The sequence below is a fragment of the Sapajus apella genome, unplaced genomic scaffold (assembly GCF_009761245.1).
Source record: "Sapajus apella isolate SASKATOON/1434 unplaced genomic scaffold, GSC_monkey_1.0 scaffold166, whole genome shotgun sequence".
Taxonomy (NCBI): Eukaryota; Metazoa; Chordata; class Mammalia; order Primates; family Cebidae; genus Sapajus; species Sapajus apella.
Window position 1 is genome coordinate 342065 of NW_022437106.1, and position 16526 is coordinate 358590.

The 16526-nt window shown below is 55.1% G+C and overlaps 1 protein-coding gene across 5 annotated transcripts in view; it reads left to right on the forward strand.

The window, feature by feature from the left end:
- MGAT3 (beta-1,4-mannosyl-glycoprotein 4-beta-N-acetylglucosaminyltransferase) overlaps nucleotides 1-16183 on the forward strand; it is a 38196-nt gene extending 22013 nt beyond the window's left edge. For 4 of the 5 annotated variants that reach the window (XM_032267192.1, XM_032267196.1, XM_032267197.1 and 1 more), the window contains exon 2: nucleotides 11381-16183. In XM_032267192.1, the coding sequence (XP_032123083.1) occupies nucleotides 11381-12983 (1603 nt within the window). In that variant the 3' untranslated portion in view covers nucleotides 12984-16183. Of the gene's footprint in view, nucleotides 1-626; nucleotides 2056-11380 lie in introns of those variants that run through there. The other variant, XM_032267193.1, reaches the window with a different exon arrangement.
- Nucleotides 16184-16526: the final 343 nt, after the last annotated feature.

Sequence of the window (16526 nt, forward strand, 5' to 3'; positions counted from 1 at the left end):
AAAAAAAAAAAAAAAAAAAAAAAAGAATTTAGCAGTTCCCGAGCAGCAACAATTGGTAGAGGTACAGCAATTCTTGAGCAGCCGCTCAAGAAGTACAGGTTTCCTTGCTGCCGCCTTCCCACCACCCTTCCTTACAGCGTCACGGTGGGAGCCAGCTGGGTCTCTCTCTCCTTTTCTCACATTCTCGCAGGGCTGGTCCCAGCTCTGCTTTGTGAGCCAAAAAGGTGCTCAAGGGCAAATCACCTCCCTCCGTCAAAACGGGTTTAACCACGCTAATCAATATTAGAAAGCCATAAAGTCGGCCTGGGCCGGGGGCGGTGGCTCAAGCCTGTAATCCCAGTACTTTGGGAGGCTGAGGCGGGTGGATCACGAGGTCAAGAGATCGAGACCATCCTGGTCAACATGGTGAAACCCCGTCTCTACTAAAAATACAAAAAATCAGCTGGGCATGGTGGCGCATGCCTGTAATCCCAGCTACTCAGGAGGCTGAGGCAGGAGAATTGCCTGAACCCAGGAGGTGGAGGTTGCGGTGAGCCGAGATCGCGCCATTGCACTCCAGCCTGGGCAACAAGAGTGAAACTCCGTCTCAAAAAAAAAAAAAAAAAAAAAAAAAAAAAAAAAAACGAAAGCATTACGGAACAGGCCTCTGGGGATGAGAAGCTGATGTCCTGGGTGGACCAGTGACCAGTGTGGGAGGGGCGGAGTCCCAGCAGGGGTAGATCCAGCTTTGGGAACCAACTTTCCCAGACGCTTGCCGACCACTCTGTGGGAAAGTTCTCAGGCAGCCTGCAGGGGCCTGGGATCAGCTGAAGGGGATGGGTTTGGAGGGGGGAGAGTGGTTCCTGCACAGGGGCTGGAGGTGGGGGAGGGGGATTTGCCATGGAAAGGGCTCCTGGGGGTGAGTGTTGGGCTGAGCCTTTGGCAAGGCCTCCACCCTGGAGCTGAGCCAGCAGAGTATGGGGCTGACTCGGTGGAGCTGAGACTCTCGTGGGTATTCTGGTGGACTGGGCACCCTGTCTTCCCTGAACCCTGCCTGCCTAAGCCGAGAACTGCTCCCCTTGTAGTTCTGTCTCTCCTCCCTCGACCTAGTTTCTTCATCCATGGGTGGGCACAGCAGACACTGTCCCACCTGTCACATGGTGAATGGGATTTGCAAGGATTTGACTCTGGTCATCCAGGGAAGATGGAGTCTTTGGCCAGGCCTGGCCCCGAAGCACACTCCTTCCCTCTGAGCCTGCCAGGGAAGCAGAATTCCCGGGGGCTGGGTGTCATGGTCCACTAGGCCCTCCCTCATCCAGGCCACTTGTCTTTGGCCTGAAGAAGAATCCCCAGATCTGCAGTCCACCTGCCAGCAGCTGCAGGACGTGTGGGGAGTCTCAGTTTCCGTCGGTTTCATTCCTATCCGCTGTGTGTGGCTGAGTGAGTCGCTTAACCTCTTGAGGCCTCCATGTCCTCATCTGCAAAATGGAGACACGCATAGCTGCGTCCCCGATGTCCACCAGTAGCTGGGATGAGACGTCAACTGCAGAGTGACCACTTTGTGTAGGTTTGCCTTGTGGATGGGTGTCAGTCACAGGAACAAGTCAGATGATGAGTGGGGAGGACAGCACAGCAGCAGTTTCTTTCTCCAGTCTCGCCGGGACTCCAGGATCGGTCATGTTCTGCAGCCACCTCTTCTGCCCGTCTCCCCTTGTGGGATCCTGAAACCTCATGCTGCATTTAGTCTCAGAGTCCAGGGGATATGCTTACTGTCTTCTGACCCCTGAGATGCTGACTCGCTCTGCTTTACCCCAGGGAAGGAACCAGTAGCAGAAGTTCCAGGGAAACTGATGAAGGTCAACAGAAGAAAGAATTTCTAGCAGCCCAAAGGGACTGAAATGGGCAGCCGTTGGAAGTGGACATGCAGAGGCCAGCTGTGCACTTGCAGGGGCACTGGCCTGAGTGAAGGCTTGGACCAAATTCTTAGTCACGGGCCTCTGGACCAAGGAGAGGAGTCTGCAAGCCTTGGCTGGGCTCCAGATTCTCCAGAGTCTGGCCTTAGGTCCTGAAAGCCTGGTGAGTTACTGAGAAAGGCCCCGCAGACTGGCGGTGCTAGTCAGGGTTAAGCAGCCCCCCAGCTGACCCAGCTCCCTTTGTACCTTAATAAAGGGGTCTTTGTTACCTTTCTTAAAGGTAATAAAGCCAGTCAGGAGCAAGGCCTGGTACGTTCAGGGGATCATCTGCATTTGGTTATCCAGCAGGAAACCCAAATGGAAGGAAAGAAAGAAAAACATGCATTTATAGAACCTCTGCTAATGGCCAGGCCCCCTGCAGAATGCTTTGACACCATGGCTCAGCCAGGTCTCCCACAGGACTGCATAACAGAGGGTGACATCTTCCTTTTACATCGGAGAAGACTTAGGACCAGACAGGCTAAGTAAGTTGCCAAAGGGCACACAGCAAGTAAGTCATGGCACTGGGATTCAAACCAAATCCTCCAGACTTGCAGTAACAGTGGAGCCAGCATGTCCTGAGCATCTGTTGTATGCTTAGGCGTGCTCCCTAGCTTTTTTCTGGGATTAACTCACTCGACTCTCACAACAACCCTGTAAGATAGAAATGGTTATACCTGCTCATATCATGGAGGGAGAAACTGAGGCATGAGGCAGAGAGACTTGCCAAGGTCAAAAGCAGTGTTTGGATCTGGCCATTGCGGTCACTGGCCTACCCTGTGCCCCAGGAGCTGCTGCACATGGTAGGGATTGCTGCAAAGATGTGCCTCCTGACTTCCTTTTGGAGGCGGCTGAGCCTCAAGTCACATGGGGAAGGACCGGGTTGGGGTGGAAGGAGCACAGGGAGATGGGCTTCAGTGCGAAGCCCTTTCAAGCAGATGAACTAACTCCTGGAGAGGTAGTGCAGGTCCACTCTGAGGTGTACCAGGGCTGGGGGCCGTGGGTGGGCTACTTCCTGCCCAGGAGTGGAGGCTGAGGGTGTGCCTGGCAGTCTCCAAAATGCCCCTCACGAACATTCCAGGGATGCCCTGAGTGTTCACTGGGTGTTGGGTCTGCCCACTGCTGGACACGCATGACAGTTGGCCTCTTCTGGAGGAGTTGAGTCCCCCAGCTGAAGACACCAGAGATCAGCTGTTGAGATCAGGCAGAGAAGGGGCCAGAAGGTGGGAGACAGGGGAAATGGCTGTTAAGACATCAACTGTCTGAACCACGGAGGAGGCTGGCAGGGGCCAGGTTGCGGCCAGCCAAGGGCACCCTGGGGACTGAGCTAGGACCCTGGTCAGCGCAGGCAAGCTCAGGACCACGGAGAGCTCCACAGGAGCAGCCCATCACCAAATGACAGCTGTCAGTGTGAGTCTGCCCCTGGGAGGCTGCTGCCTGCTGGCCAGCTCCCATCACAGTCAGTGGCCTCCGGGGAGCACCTCCTTTCTCCCTGGCCAGAAGCCCCCAGCTGGGCTCCACCTGAGTTCTGAATGTGAGGTCATGGCTGGGTCACGGAGTTTGGGCTCATTGGCTTCCCTCCCTCCGCCCATCAGCCTTCCAAGCATAGCCCAAAGAAAAACAGCAAAAGAAGAGGGAAGAGGGAGGGAAGGAAGGAAGTCTGTCCAGCTCAGACTGTCCAGGGCATGGCCACTGCCTGAGGCCTGCTGCCATCCCATGTTGGCCTCGGACTCCCGTGTCCAGGATCACCTGGCTGCCAGAAAGCGCCTGGCCCATGCTCTCCCACTTACCCAACAGGCCCAGGTCCAGCCAGACACAGTGGCTCACAACTGCAATCCCAACACTGGGAGGCCGAGGTGGGAGCATCACTTGAGCCCAGGAAGTGAGACCAGCCTGGCAACGTAGGGAGACCTCATCTCTACAAAAAAAAAAAAAAAAAAAATGTTTAAATAATCAGCCAAGAGGTGGCACATGCCTGTGGCCCCAGCTACTCAGGAGGCTGAGGAGGGAGGATCGCTTGAACCCGGGAGTTCGAGGCCACAGTGAGCCATGACCACCCCACTGTACTGGGCCTGCCTGGGCAACAGAGTAAGACAGAACCCTGTCTAAAAACATTTTTTAAGGCACAGGTCTCTGGAGCTGAGTGCAGCTCACAGGGTGTCTGGCAGTGGGGTGGGGGTGAGACATCAAGCCCCCCTTCTCCTGGAGTTTCAGGAGGCGTGGCTTCCCGGCCTGTGCTCCCTCCCCACAGGAGGTTTAGGTTTTGCTCCCTTTTACTCAGTACCCACCCGGGCTGAGGCCATGCCGGGGACTCACCTCTAAACCTCTGCTTCTACTGTGCCCCCACCCAAAGGCTCACTGTTTCTCTTCTCTGCCAGGCAGAAATAATAATAGGGAGAAGAGCTAGCACTTATCATTGAGTGCTTACTGTGTGCTGCTAGGCATCTCGTGTGGATTTTTTTCAACCCTCACTATCGATGAGAAAACAGAGGTACAGAAAAGTGGTTCACCTGCACAAGGCCACACCGATAGGAGTGGCAGAGCTGGGATTTGAACTGGGAAGTCTGAGTACATGGAAGTGATGGTGAGGGAGTTGTGGAGGTCCAGGGTAGTGCAGGGTGGTCTCATTGAGCACCTGCTGTGTACATTCCCTGCTCCAGGGAGTTTGTATGCCAGCTGGGAAGACAGACTTCTAGGGGAAAATAAGTTTAGTGTTGACCAGGGCTGAGGCTGTAGCTAGGTCTCTCTGATTCTTACTTGAAATAAGCAGGGCACAGATAATGATACCCATTTTATAGATGGAGGAGTTGAGGCTGAGAGAGGTCAGGTGACCTGCTCTGTTCATAGTGACTATAAGAACATCGGTGACGATGAAGAGCCAGGGGGAGATTGAGACAGTCTGGGATGGGCTCTGGCTTGGGGCAGAGGTGGGTGCTTTGGTTCCAGGGAGGCCAATCTTGGCACAGAGCAGGCATCTAAGAAATACTAGGTGAATTTTAACAAACTGAGTAAGGGCCAGGGTATGGCATCTGCACTAACAGAGATCAGCCTTGGCAGTGGGAAGGAGCCGGAGAGGGGTTTTGTCCTCAGAGAACTGCCTGCCTGGGCCACAGACAGCAATGGCCCAGCCCAGGGGAGGCCCCAAGTCCTCACTCAGCTAACATTATTCTCCAGGCAAGTCCTGACCACAGTGACCCTCTTGGCATCCTGAGCTGCTGGAGGACCTCAAACCACGTACATCCAGGGAAGTGGGTGGGAGTGGGGCAGGGGGCTGAACGATGCCTCCCATACTGCAGCTCCCAATCCCCGAGGCCACAGGGGGACCACAGACATAAAGCATCTCCCACCCATCCCTCAGGTGAAGCTTCTGGAGAGCATGCTGCAGAAAGCATCTGAGGTTTGGATCCAGAGACCAAGGTTAGCCCGGGACCTACTGCTAGCCAGCTGTGCGACCTTGGCCATGTCCTTCATGCTCAGCCTCAGCATTGTTGTCTGCAGGAGAAGCAGTGGTTAGGGCAAGGCCCTGCAGAGAGTGATGCTGGCTACAACCCCCAGCTCTGCCGGGTAGGGCCGGCCTCCTCCACCCCAGTCAAGGGCTGGTCCATTCTTCCAGTGCCTGGGGCCACCCAGTGTGCTGCCTTGCTCACATCCAGCTCTTCAGCAAATCCAGCAGAATCTGAGCACACTTTACAACCTACACCCTGGGGGAAGCCACCCTGACTTGCCTGGGCAGTTCAGTGTGGCCTCCTGGCTTCTCCTGCCCTCCCTTGAAGTGCGTGTCCATTCTCAGCAGAGCAGCCAAAGCGAGCCATTCACACCAAGGTCAGGCCATGGCCTTCTTTTCTTCGAATCCTCCAGTGAAAGCCACATTTCTAGCCATGGCTCCAGGCCGTGTGTGACCTGGGTTCATTCCCTGTCCCCCCACATCCCTTCGCTTGCTCCATCCCACCCGCCTTGATGTTCTTCACTTATGTGCACACATTCCTGCCGGGTCACCGGTTGTGCCTTCTGCCTGGAACATTCTTCCCTGGCACCCTCTCCTGTGTGGAGTCTCTGCTCACGTCGCCTCCCCAGTGAGCCTGCCCTGCCCTCCCCATTCATCACTGGACGCACAACGCACTCCCTCCTGCCTGTTACCCGCTTTGTCTTTCTCCGGAGCACGGTCCCTTTGGGTGTGCAGTCTTCCGACCTGACTCGTGTTTGTAGCATACGCAGGCTCCTACCTGCTGGGTGCCCAGCAGGCTCCCTGAGGACAGGGATTTTGGTTCATCCCGTCTCCCCCATATTCCCAGTGCCCATTGAGATGCCTGGCGCACAGGGGGCTCTGGCAGGATTCTTGCTGAATGAGTGACGTGGGTTGGTGGGCACCCTGTGGCATGCTGTGTGGATCAGATGCCACAGGGGCTGCACCATCCACTGGGTTGTCTTCACTGGTCACAGGTGGACTCCTCAGGGGCCCTGTCACCCCACTTGGGTTGAACTCGGCAGCTGGAAGGGGCTCAGAACAGCTTTACCACTGAAAGCAAGCCCATGAGTGACCCTACAGGATCCAGTGTGATCCTTCTATTTTGCAACGCTGTGCGTCGCATCACCTCCCTGACCTCGGTTTCTTTGTACAAGGGCACCTGCTTCGTGTTGGGAGGATTCAGTGCAGTCACACGCGTAACATGCTTAGGACATGTTACAGTGCCTGGGGCACTGTCAGCCTCAGTGATAGTTTTATTGCTATACCTGATGGTTTTCTGATGCTTTGTTGTTTTTGCTTTTGAGATAAGGGTCTCAATTTCACGCCCAGGCTGGAGTGCAGTACTGCGATCTCAGCTCACTGCAGCCTTGATGTGCAGGGCTCAAGCAGTCTTCCCACCTCAGCTTCCCAAATAGCTGGAACCACAGGCAAGGGCCAGCACACCCTGCTAATTTTTTTTTTTAAGAGACATAGGGTTTAGCCATGTTGCCCAGGCTGGTCTCAAACTCCTGGGCTCAAACAATCTGCCTGCCTTGTCCTCCAGGCATGAGCCACTGTGCCCAGTCTTGGTGAAGCCTTGTAATGGCAGCAGAAATGCCACCAACTGGGGCCAGTTTGGGTCCATGGCTATAGCCCACAGCCGGAACACCTGCACTATGGAGGCATCTGGTGGTCCCACCTGTGGTGAGGGAGAGAGGCGCTGGCTTGAGAACCAGAACTTATGTTCAAGTCCTGACTCAGCCACCTCCTTAATGTCCTTTGGGGAAAGTCTTGCCATCTTTTTGAGTCTCGTTTTCTCCGTCTGTTAAAACAGGGCAGTTTAAATGACCAACCAGGGTGGTTAAGAGACTTAAATGAGACCCTGAGTGCCAGTGCTTATTTATTTCATTTTATTTATATGCTGTCTCAATCAAAAAATGAAAAGATAGAAAGGAATTGAGCTGAAAAGGATTGAAACTATGCAGGCAGCTGCAAGTGAAGGAGTCCAAGAAAATGTGGTCTGTGAGGCACTGTTGACATGCTCTGGGCTAACCACTGTGTGCTTCTGAGCCTCCTAGCAACCTGAGTGATGAGGGAAACATGCTCAGATCCATGATTCTCAGCAGCAAGCCAGACTGAGGCCTTATCAAGCAGCCCTGCCCTGAAGGCTCCAGTGACTCAGAGGGGAGCTCCCAAGCACTGGTGAGTCCGTGCTTAGAAGGGCACAGCTGGCTGCAAGTAACTAGATCCTAAAAGGCAGCCAAGGGGCAGCTGGGTCAATCTGACCTCAGCAGGTCCACGGAGGCCCTTTATGCCAAGCAGGCTGTTTCCTTGCCTCTCTGGGTTCCTCTTACCTTGCTTTGCTAAAGCCTTTGTTCGTGCTGCCAGGGGATTTAGAGTCTGAACGGCAGTCCCAGGCCAGGCCCGCCACAGAGCTTACACCAGTTGTGTACCTTGGAGTGTGGTCCACAGAAGCAGGTCCCAAGTAGAGAAAATACCCCACTAAGGCCAGGCGCAGTGGTGTTTACTGGAGGATGGATATCTGAGCTTGAACAGGGCAAGCGCTGCCCTGACTGTTGGGATCAGCAGCTCGGCTGCTCTTTACCAGCCTACTCAGGACTTCGCCAAGGTGAGGCCACGAGGGGCACCTGGTGCAGGGGCATAGCTGCCCACTTCACACTCCAGCTCTGTTGTGACTTTGGGCAGGTCCCTGAGCCCCCTAGGTGCTGGCTTCCCCCTCTATAAAATGAAAGAGTTGGAGGAGATGGTCCTTAAATTTTCTAGATCAATCATGTCATGATTCTGTGCCTTATGACTATGTGGCTTAGAGAAGATTAAATTGGGGGCATCTAGCCTTGAGCATTGAAAGGAATAAGAGCTTATTGAGCATATGCTACATGCCAGGAACTCTGTGCCCATTTCACAGATGGAGAAACTAAGGTTCAGAATGATGAGGAGCCTTGTTGGAAGCCACGTGCCTATCTCTCTTTTCTTTTTTCTTTTTTTTTTTTTTGAGATGGAGTCTTGCTAGAGTACAGTGGTGTGATCTCAGCTCACTGCAACCTCCACCTCCCAGGTTCAAGCAATTCTGCCTCAGCCTCCCGAGTAGCTGGGATTTACAGGTGCCCGCCACTACTAGAGATGGGGTTTCACCATGGTGGGCAGGCTGGTCTCAAACTCCTGACCTCAGGTGATCCACCCACCTCAGCTTCCCAAAGTGCTATGATGTGAAACCCCATCTCTACTAAAAATACAAAAATTAGCCGGTCATGATGGCACACACCTGTAATCCCAGCTACTTGGGAGGCTGAAGCAGGAGAATCGCTTGAACCCAGGAGATGGAGGTTGCAGTGAGCAGAGATGGTGCCACTGCACTCCAGCCTGAGCAACAGAGTGAGAATCCGTCTCAAAAAAGTGAGGGGGAGAGTATGACCCAGAGAAAGAACCAGAAATAAAGAGAAACCACAGACGGAAACATTTTAAGGGGAAGAATGTCTAAGTAGAAGCACAGTGCCAGATGCCAAAGGCGAGGTTTCTCTCTCAGCCTCTTCTGTGACTCGGTGGGTCCCCCCGACAGGTCACTGGTCCCACTCGGCCCCACCCAGCATTTTCATTGGTCAAATGGATATAAACTCCTGGCCTGCCTGCCTGCCTGCTTAGGCTCAAGAGTGAAATGAGCTGGATTGCTGCGGTCGGAGGTGCCCTGTGGCTCTACAGCTCATTCGTAAAATGGGCATCCAAATTCAGTGTGGGGATTGGCTAATGGTGACATGCTGATATCCGTTTCCTAGTTGTGACAAATGTACCTAGTGGTGTAAAATGGGAGCAATGGGGTAAAGTGTGTGAGCTCTGTGCTGTCTTTGCACCTTTTCTGATAATCTACAACTATTCTAAAATTAAAAGTTTATTTAGGCCAGGCATGGTGTCTCACGCCTGTAATCTGAGCACTTTGGGAGGCCGAGGCGGGCGGATCACCTGAGATCAGGAGTTCAAGACTAGCCTGGCCCACATGGCAAAACCCCATCTCTACTAAAAATATAAAAACTAGCTGGGTGTGGTGGCGTATGCCTGTAATCCCAACTACTTGGGAGGCTGACAGGGGAGAATTGCTTGAACCTGGGAGGCAGAGGCTGCAGCAAGCCAAGATCGCGCCACTGCACTTCAGCCTGGGTGACAGAGCAAGACTCTGTCTTTAAAAAAAAAAAAAGTTGATTTAAATTGGAGAATAAGAATATACAAGCATCTCCATTCCACAGCCATAAACTAATTGATAAACTGTATAAATGGTTACATCATGAGTCACTCATGAATACAGAGTGATTCATTCACAGTAGCCATGTAACGTGGAATTTAAAAGGAACTAGTACATTTATTTCTACTGATACCAAAATCTTTTTTTTTTCTTTTTTTTTTTTTTGAGATGGAGAGTCTCACTCTGTTGCCAGGCTGGAGTGCAGTGGCATAATCTCTGCTCACTGCAACCTCCACCTCCCGGGTTCAAGCGATTCTCCTACCTCAGCCCTCCAAGTAGCTGGGATTACAGGCGCACACCACCATGCCCAGCTGATTTTTGTATTTTTAGTAGAGACAGGGTTTCATCATGTTGGCCAGGATGGTCTTGATCTCTTGACCTTGTAATTTGCCTGCTTTGGCCTTCCAAAATGCTGGGTTTACATGCATGAGCCACTGCACCTGGCCCAAAATCTTTTAAATCTATCATTGATTGAGGAAAACAACTTGGTTAGACTTAGCATCTGATATGGTAATATGAAAAATATTAAACCAAGAACAGAAAAATTGCATATAAAGCCTGAGACAGACTTCAATTTTTTTTTTTAATGGAATCTTGCTCTTGTCGCCTCGGCTGAAGTGCAATGGCGCCGTATCAGCTCACTGCAACCTCCACCTCCTGGGTTCAAGTAATTCTCCTGCCTCAAGTAGCTAGGATTACAGATGTGTGCCACCATGCCTGGCTTATTTTTAAATATTTTTAGTAGAGACAGGGTTTTACGATGTTGGCCAGGCTGGTCTTGAACTCCTGACCTAGTGATCCACCCACCTTGGCATCCCAAAGTGCTGGTATTACAGGCATGAGCCACTGTGCCCAGCTGACCTCAAATTTTTATGCCTGGAGATTAGTAAAGGGCATGGGATAATGAAGGGAAATTTTATTTTTCAGATGGGGTCTCGGTCTGTGCTCCAGGCTGAGTGCAGTGGTGCAATCATGGCTCGCTGCTGCCTTAACCTCGAGGGCTCAGGTGATTCTCCCACCTCAGCCTCCTGAATAGCTGGGGCCACAGGCACATGGCACTACCCCTGGCTAATTTTTAAATTTTCTGTAGAGACAGGGTCTCACTGCGTTACCCAAGCTGTCAAACTCCTGGGCTCAATCGACCCTCCTGCCTCAGCCTCTGAAAGTGTTGGGATTACAGGCATGAGCCACTGCACCCGGCCTGGTTTTATTCTTTAAATATGTTAGAATTAAGTGTTTTCCCTTGAGACCTGTGAGTTTTCTTCAGTGAAAAAGTATTCAAAAGGTTTGTAAGCATGTCCATAAGAAAGAAAATAGGAGAGGAGGTGCAGGACCCACAAGAGCAGCCTGCAGCCTGCTCTCCCACTCCTGTCCTGGGGCAAGGCCTTCATTGCGGGTTGAGCCTTTCCCAGGGGTGCATTTTGCTCCTGGAGCCAAGGCTAGCAGTGCAGCCCCTACAGTCAGGGTGGGGTGGGCCAGGCAAAGGAGCAGCCTGCAGAGGGAGCACGGTGGTGGCCTGGGGGTCTCGGGGAAGGGCTGCCCGAGCATGCGGGTGTCCTCAATGCTGGGGCTTCCAGGGGCCTTGGTACCGCGAGTTGACTCGTGGGGGCCGGAGGTCACTCTATGCAGGGGCAAGGCGCTGCTGGCTAGGACGTTCCCAGGCCAGGTGGCAGCAGAGGCCTCCTAGGTCCCCTTCCTGGGAAAGGAGCCTGGGCCGCCCTGACGGGTCTGCCATCTCTCTCTCTCCCACAGGATGAAAATGAGACGCTACAAGCTCTTTCTCATGTTCTGTATGGCCGGCCTGTGCCTTATTTCCTTCCTGCACTTCTTCAAGACCCTGTCCTATGTCACCTTCCCCCGAGAACTGGCCTCCCTCAGCCCTAACTTGGTGTCCAGCTTCTTCTGGAACAATGCGCCAGTCACGCCCCAGGCCAGCCCCGAGCCGGGCGGCCCCGATCTGCTGCGCACCCCGCTGTACTCCCACTCGCCCCTGCTGCAGCCACTGCCGCCCAGCAAGGCGGCTGAGGAGCTCCACCGGGTGGCCTTCGTACTACCCGAGGACACCACCGAGTATTTCGTGCGCACCAAGGCTGGCGGAGTCTGCTTCAAACCCGGGACCAAGATGCTGGAGAGGCCGCCCCCGGGACGGCTGGAGGAGAAGCCAGAGCGGGCCAACGGCTCCTCCGCCCGGCGCCCACCCCGGTACCTGCTGAGCGCCCGGGAGCGCACTGGGGGCCGGGGCGCGCGGCGCAAGTGGGTGGAGTGCGTGTGCCTGCCCGGCTGGCACGGACCCAGCTGCGGCGTGCCCACCGTGGTGCAGTACTCCAACCTGCCCACCAAGGAGCGGCTGGTGCCCAGGGAGGTGCCGCGCCGCGTCATCAACGCCATCAACGTCAACCACGAGTTTGACCTGCTGGACGTGCGCTTCCACGAGCTGGGCGACGTGGTGGACGCCTTCGTGGTGTGCGAGTCCAACTTCACTGCCTACGGGGAGCCGCGGCCGCTCAAGTTCCGGGAGATGCTGACCAACGGCACCTTCGAGTACATCCGCCACAAGGTGCTGTACGTCTTCCTGGACCACTTCCCGCCCGGAGGCCGGCAGGACGGCTGGATCGCCGACGACTACCTGCGCACCTTCCTCACCCAGGACGGCGTCTCGCGGCTGCGCAACCTACGGCCAGACGACGTCTTCATCATCGACGACGCCGACGAGATCCCGGCCCGCGACGGCGTCCTCTTCCTCAAGCTCTACGACGGCTGGACCGAGCCCTTCGCCTTCCACATGCGCAAGTCGCTCTACGGCTTCTTCTGGAAGCAGCCGGGCACCCTGGAGGTGGTGTCAGGCTGCACCGTGGACATGCTGCAGGCCGTGTACGGGCTGGACGGCATCCGCCTGCGCCGCCGCCAGTACTACACCATGCCCAACTTCAGGCAGTACGAGAACCGCACCGGCCACATCCTGGTGCAGTGGTCACTGGGCAGCCCCCTGCACTTCGCAGGCTGGCACTGCTCCTGGTGCTTCACGCCCGAGGGCATCTACTTCAAGCTCGTGTCCGCCCAGAACGGCGACTTCCCGCGCTGGGGTGACTACGAGGACAAGCGGGACCTGAACTACATCCGCGGCCTGATCCGCACGGGGGGCTGGTTCGACGGCACACAGCAGGAGTACCCGCCCGCAGACCCCAGCGAGCACATGTACGCGCCCAAGTACCTGCTCAAGAACTACAACCAGTTCCGCTACCTGTTGGACAACCCCTACCAGGAGCCCAGGAGCACGGCGGCAGGTGGGCGGCACCACAGGGGTCCCGAGGGAAGGCTGCCCGCCCGGGGCAAACTGGACGAGGCGGAAGGCTAGGGCTGCATGATCTGATAGGGCGCATGGCAGGGCGGGGTTGGCGGCCCCCTAGCGCTATCTCCTTGCCTCCTGCCAGCTCCGTGGTTCTTGAGGGGACCAGGTGTGGGTGAGGAGTACAGATGAGGGTAGGGTTTCCCTACTGAAGCCCTTGTGAATCAAGGGTCAGGCCTTTGAGCTCAGAAAACATCTCTCCTGCTAGGAGAGGGTGCAGACCGTGACATCTGGGTAGCCCTTCTGACTGTCAAGACTGCTGTGGCCAGGAGGTGCCACTGGAGTGTGCTGGTAGTCCCTGGGTAGCAGGGGAGGGCAAGCAGAGTGGGGGAAGAGAGCCTGAAGGATCTCATGGGGCAGCCTCTGGGGCGTGGCCAGGCCGGGAAGAAGCCCACCATTTGGCATCCCAGGGTCTTGGGCTCGAAGTGGGAGACTGGCCTGCCAGGAGGACCCAGGGCTCTGTAAGTAGATACATTTGGGTCCAGGAGGAAGCATGGACACCTGGGAGGGAGGGGATGAAAAACTGCATCGCACCAAGAGGAGGTGCTGAGGGATGCTTTGCAGGGTTGTCAGAAGTGCTGGGCCAGGAGACAGAACTCCACCCCCTGCCCCAGAGGACAAGACGTGGCTGCCCTCAGGGGACTGGTGCCTGAGTCTGTTTCTGTCCCCTCAGGCTGTCGTGAGCCAACACAGGGGCCTGAAGAACCCTGAGGAACTTTCCTTTTAGTTCCAAGCTGGCCCTGGCATTCCTTCCCCCGTTGTTAACATTGCTGTCTTGTGGACTGTGCACTCAGTCCTTGCAAGGCCAGGAGTCCAGTTGCAGGTGGGGCCTTGCTGGGGCGGTGGGGAGGTGAAGACTGACATGAGGCCTCCGCACGGATCCGTCTCTCCCTCTCCATCACGCCTTCCTTCTGATACCCAGTCCCAGCTGTTCACTGTCCCAGGTGCAATCACTGTTGTGCCCCTCCTTAGGGCTGGGAGCCAGGAAGGGGCCATGAGGCTGTCCTGGGCCCAAGAAGGGACAATAAGGCCAGTTGTATGCTTCCTGTTCCTCGTAGCTGGCCTTGGTGGGGGTGTCTTTGCTCGAGTAGACTCTAAGCTGCTGTGATTAAGCGACCCTGAAATACATGGTTTAAGCAAGAGGGACACTGGTTTCTAATTAGTCTAGAGTGAGATGGCTCAGAGCTGGTAGGACAGCTGTGCGTTTCTTCATACGCACCTTCCAATTCTGGGTACAGAGTGGCTGCTCCAGCGCCCAGTCCTGTGTGTATCCAAGCCTGGGGGAAGCAGAAATAGGCAAGAAGGGCATAAACGCTTCCTGCTAAAGGCATGAGCCAGAATTGGCAGGCTCACCTCTGCCGGCCTCTCATTGGCTGGGACTCAGTCACATGGCCACAAGCAGCTGCAAGGGAATCTGGGAAGTGTAGTCTTCAGCGGGGCCACCATGTGCCTGGCCTCACCTTGGGAGTTCTCTTATTGATGGAGAAGAGAATAGATATGGGGAACCAGTAGCATCTCTGGGAGAGGGGAAGGAGGCAGCAATAACTCAGTCATCGGATCCAGATTTCATTGTCAGAGCTTCTGGAACAGCTTGCTCCTGTTCCCCTCACTGTGTAGCCCAGGGCCAGGGGCAGTGAGGAGTCTGCACTCTGTGGGAAGGGGAAACACCCCTCGGCCCCTCAAGCACTACCCACTGATGCCGGTGTGCAGAGTTGGCCTGCGGAATGGCTCATGTTTGTGCGTGCGTGTGTGTGTATATTTATGGGCATGGGTGCATGCTTGGTGTGTATTTGTACATGTCTGTATTGCTGTGTCCCTGTAAATATATGCTTGTGTGTGGATGGGGGAGCCCAGGCCCAGGTGTCCTCTTCCTCAGGCCTGTGGCCACACCTCCTGCAGCTCCCCAATATGACTGAGACAGAAAACCCTTGGGGAGCCTAGAAAGCAAAGCTAAAGGGGATGCAGGGTCTGTCCGTCTGTCTGTCTTTCAGTCTGAGGAATGAGAATTCTGATCTGAGGGCTGTGCAGCTGAGAGCCCACTACCTCCCCAGCCCCTCTCGACCCCAGCCACATCATCCCACCCATCCCCTACCCCTACCCTAGTGGGCTTTCTCTGGTGTCTTATCGATAGGAGTTTCCTGATGGGCCAGGAGAGGAGGACATCTCCTTGCCACAGCTCTGTCTGGGTTAAGTGCCCAGTGAGGGCATGATGTGGGGAGTTGGCCTCAGAGCAGCTGTTGGTAGGCCAGTGTGAAGTGGGCTGAGGGGCTCTGACCTACTCTTGCTCCCATATAGGGACTGCCCCCCATGGAACTCCTCCTTTGAAGTCACAGCAGCCTTCCTTTCTGTTTCCTCTTGGGGCCGAGGGGTAGCTCAAGAAGTCAGGGGATCCCTGTGGCTCTGGGTCAATCCAGGCAAGGCTGCACCCCATGGACAGGGAATCTCAGGGCTCCTGATCATGCCTGGGCCCTGGCCTGGGGCCTCCCTTCTTGGCAACTTCCTCACCCCATGCCCCTGGCACCCTCAGTTGCTGTGGGGATGCCCCTCCAGGGTACCAGCTCAGGGCTAAGGGAAGGAAGAGCTGCCAGGCCCTGCCTTCCTCAGAAACCTGGTGGGGCAGGTCCTGTTCACAGCAGAAGTGAAGGCCTCGCCATTGGTGAAGAGGACAGCTGTCAGAGGCGTGGGGGTCCAGGGCACGGCGTTGAAGAGTTTCGCATATATCACAGCATACACTGGGAATTTGGGGGGGAGCAGAGGAACCCAGGGCCACTCCCTCAGTATGAAAGGAAACCAAGCTGAATGTGACCACCGGCACACTGCTGCCACGTCCCATGTCCACATTTCCCCCTGGTAATAACTGGCCCCAAGACTGAGACCCAAGGAGGCCTGTCTGTGCCAAGAATCCAGGAAGCATGGCTGGCCCTGTCCACCCATGGGTCATGTCAGTTTCCAGGGGCAGCATGGGAGAGCTTTGAGGGCAACAGGAAGAGTCCAGGTGGGGAGACAGGACTTGCCCAAGCAGAAGGCAGGACCCTGGGAAATGTATAATTTAAGGACATCAATAATAGTATTATTTTTTTTGTAAGGGAAAATCAATATGTACATTCTGAAATCATTTTCTCTGTAAATGGTTGGATTTCATTTCACCCTTAAAGGGATGCTTAAAGGAGAAGATAATATTAATAATAAAAACAGCTACAAAGTCTGAATTGTGTACGTTGTGTGGCAGGCTTGTAGTTGCCCTGGGGCAGGGAGGGGTGGGAGCAGGTGGCTCTGGTCTTGCTAAAGACACCCTTGCTACTGGATCAGTGGGGTGCAAGACCTTCCCGAGGACTGGATGGCCAGCGGGGAGAGGGGACTGCAGGGAGCACCTTCACTTAGGTACGAAGTGTCCCCCAGCGGCAAGTGGAAGCAGCTGGGAAATGGAAGATGCTCGGCCGAGGTCTGGCGGAAGGAAGCAGAAGTGAGCCAGGCTCCTGGGACCAGGAGCGCCCACCCCCCTGCAGTGGGCAGGGGCCCTTTTGGGGATCTGAATGAAGGTTTTGGTGCCTC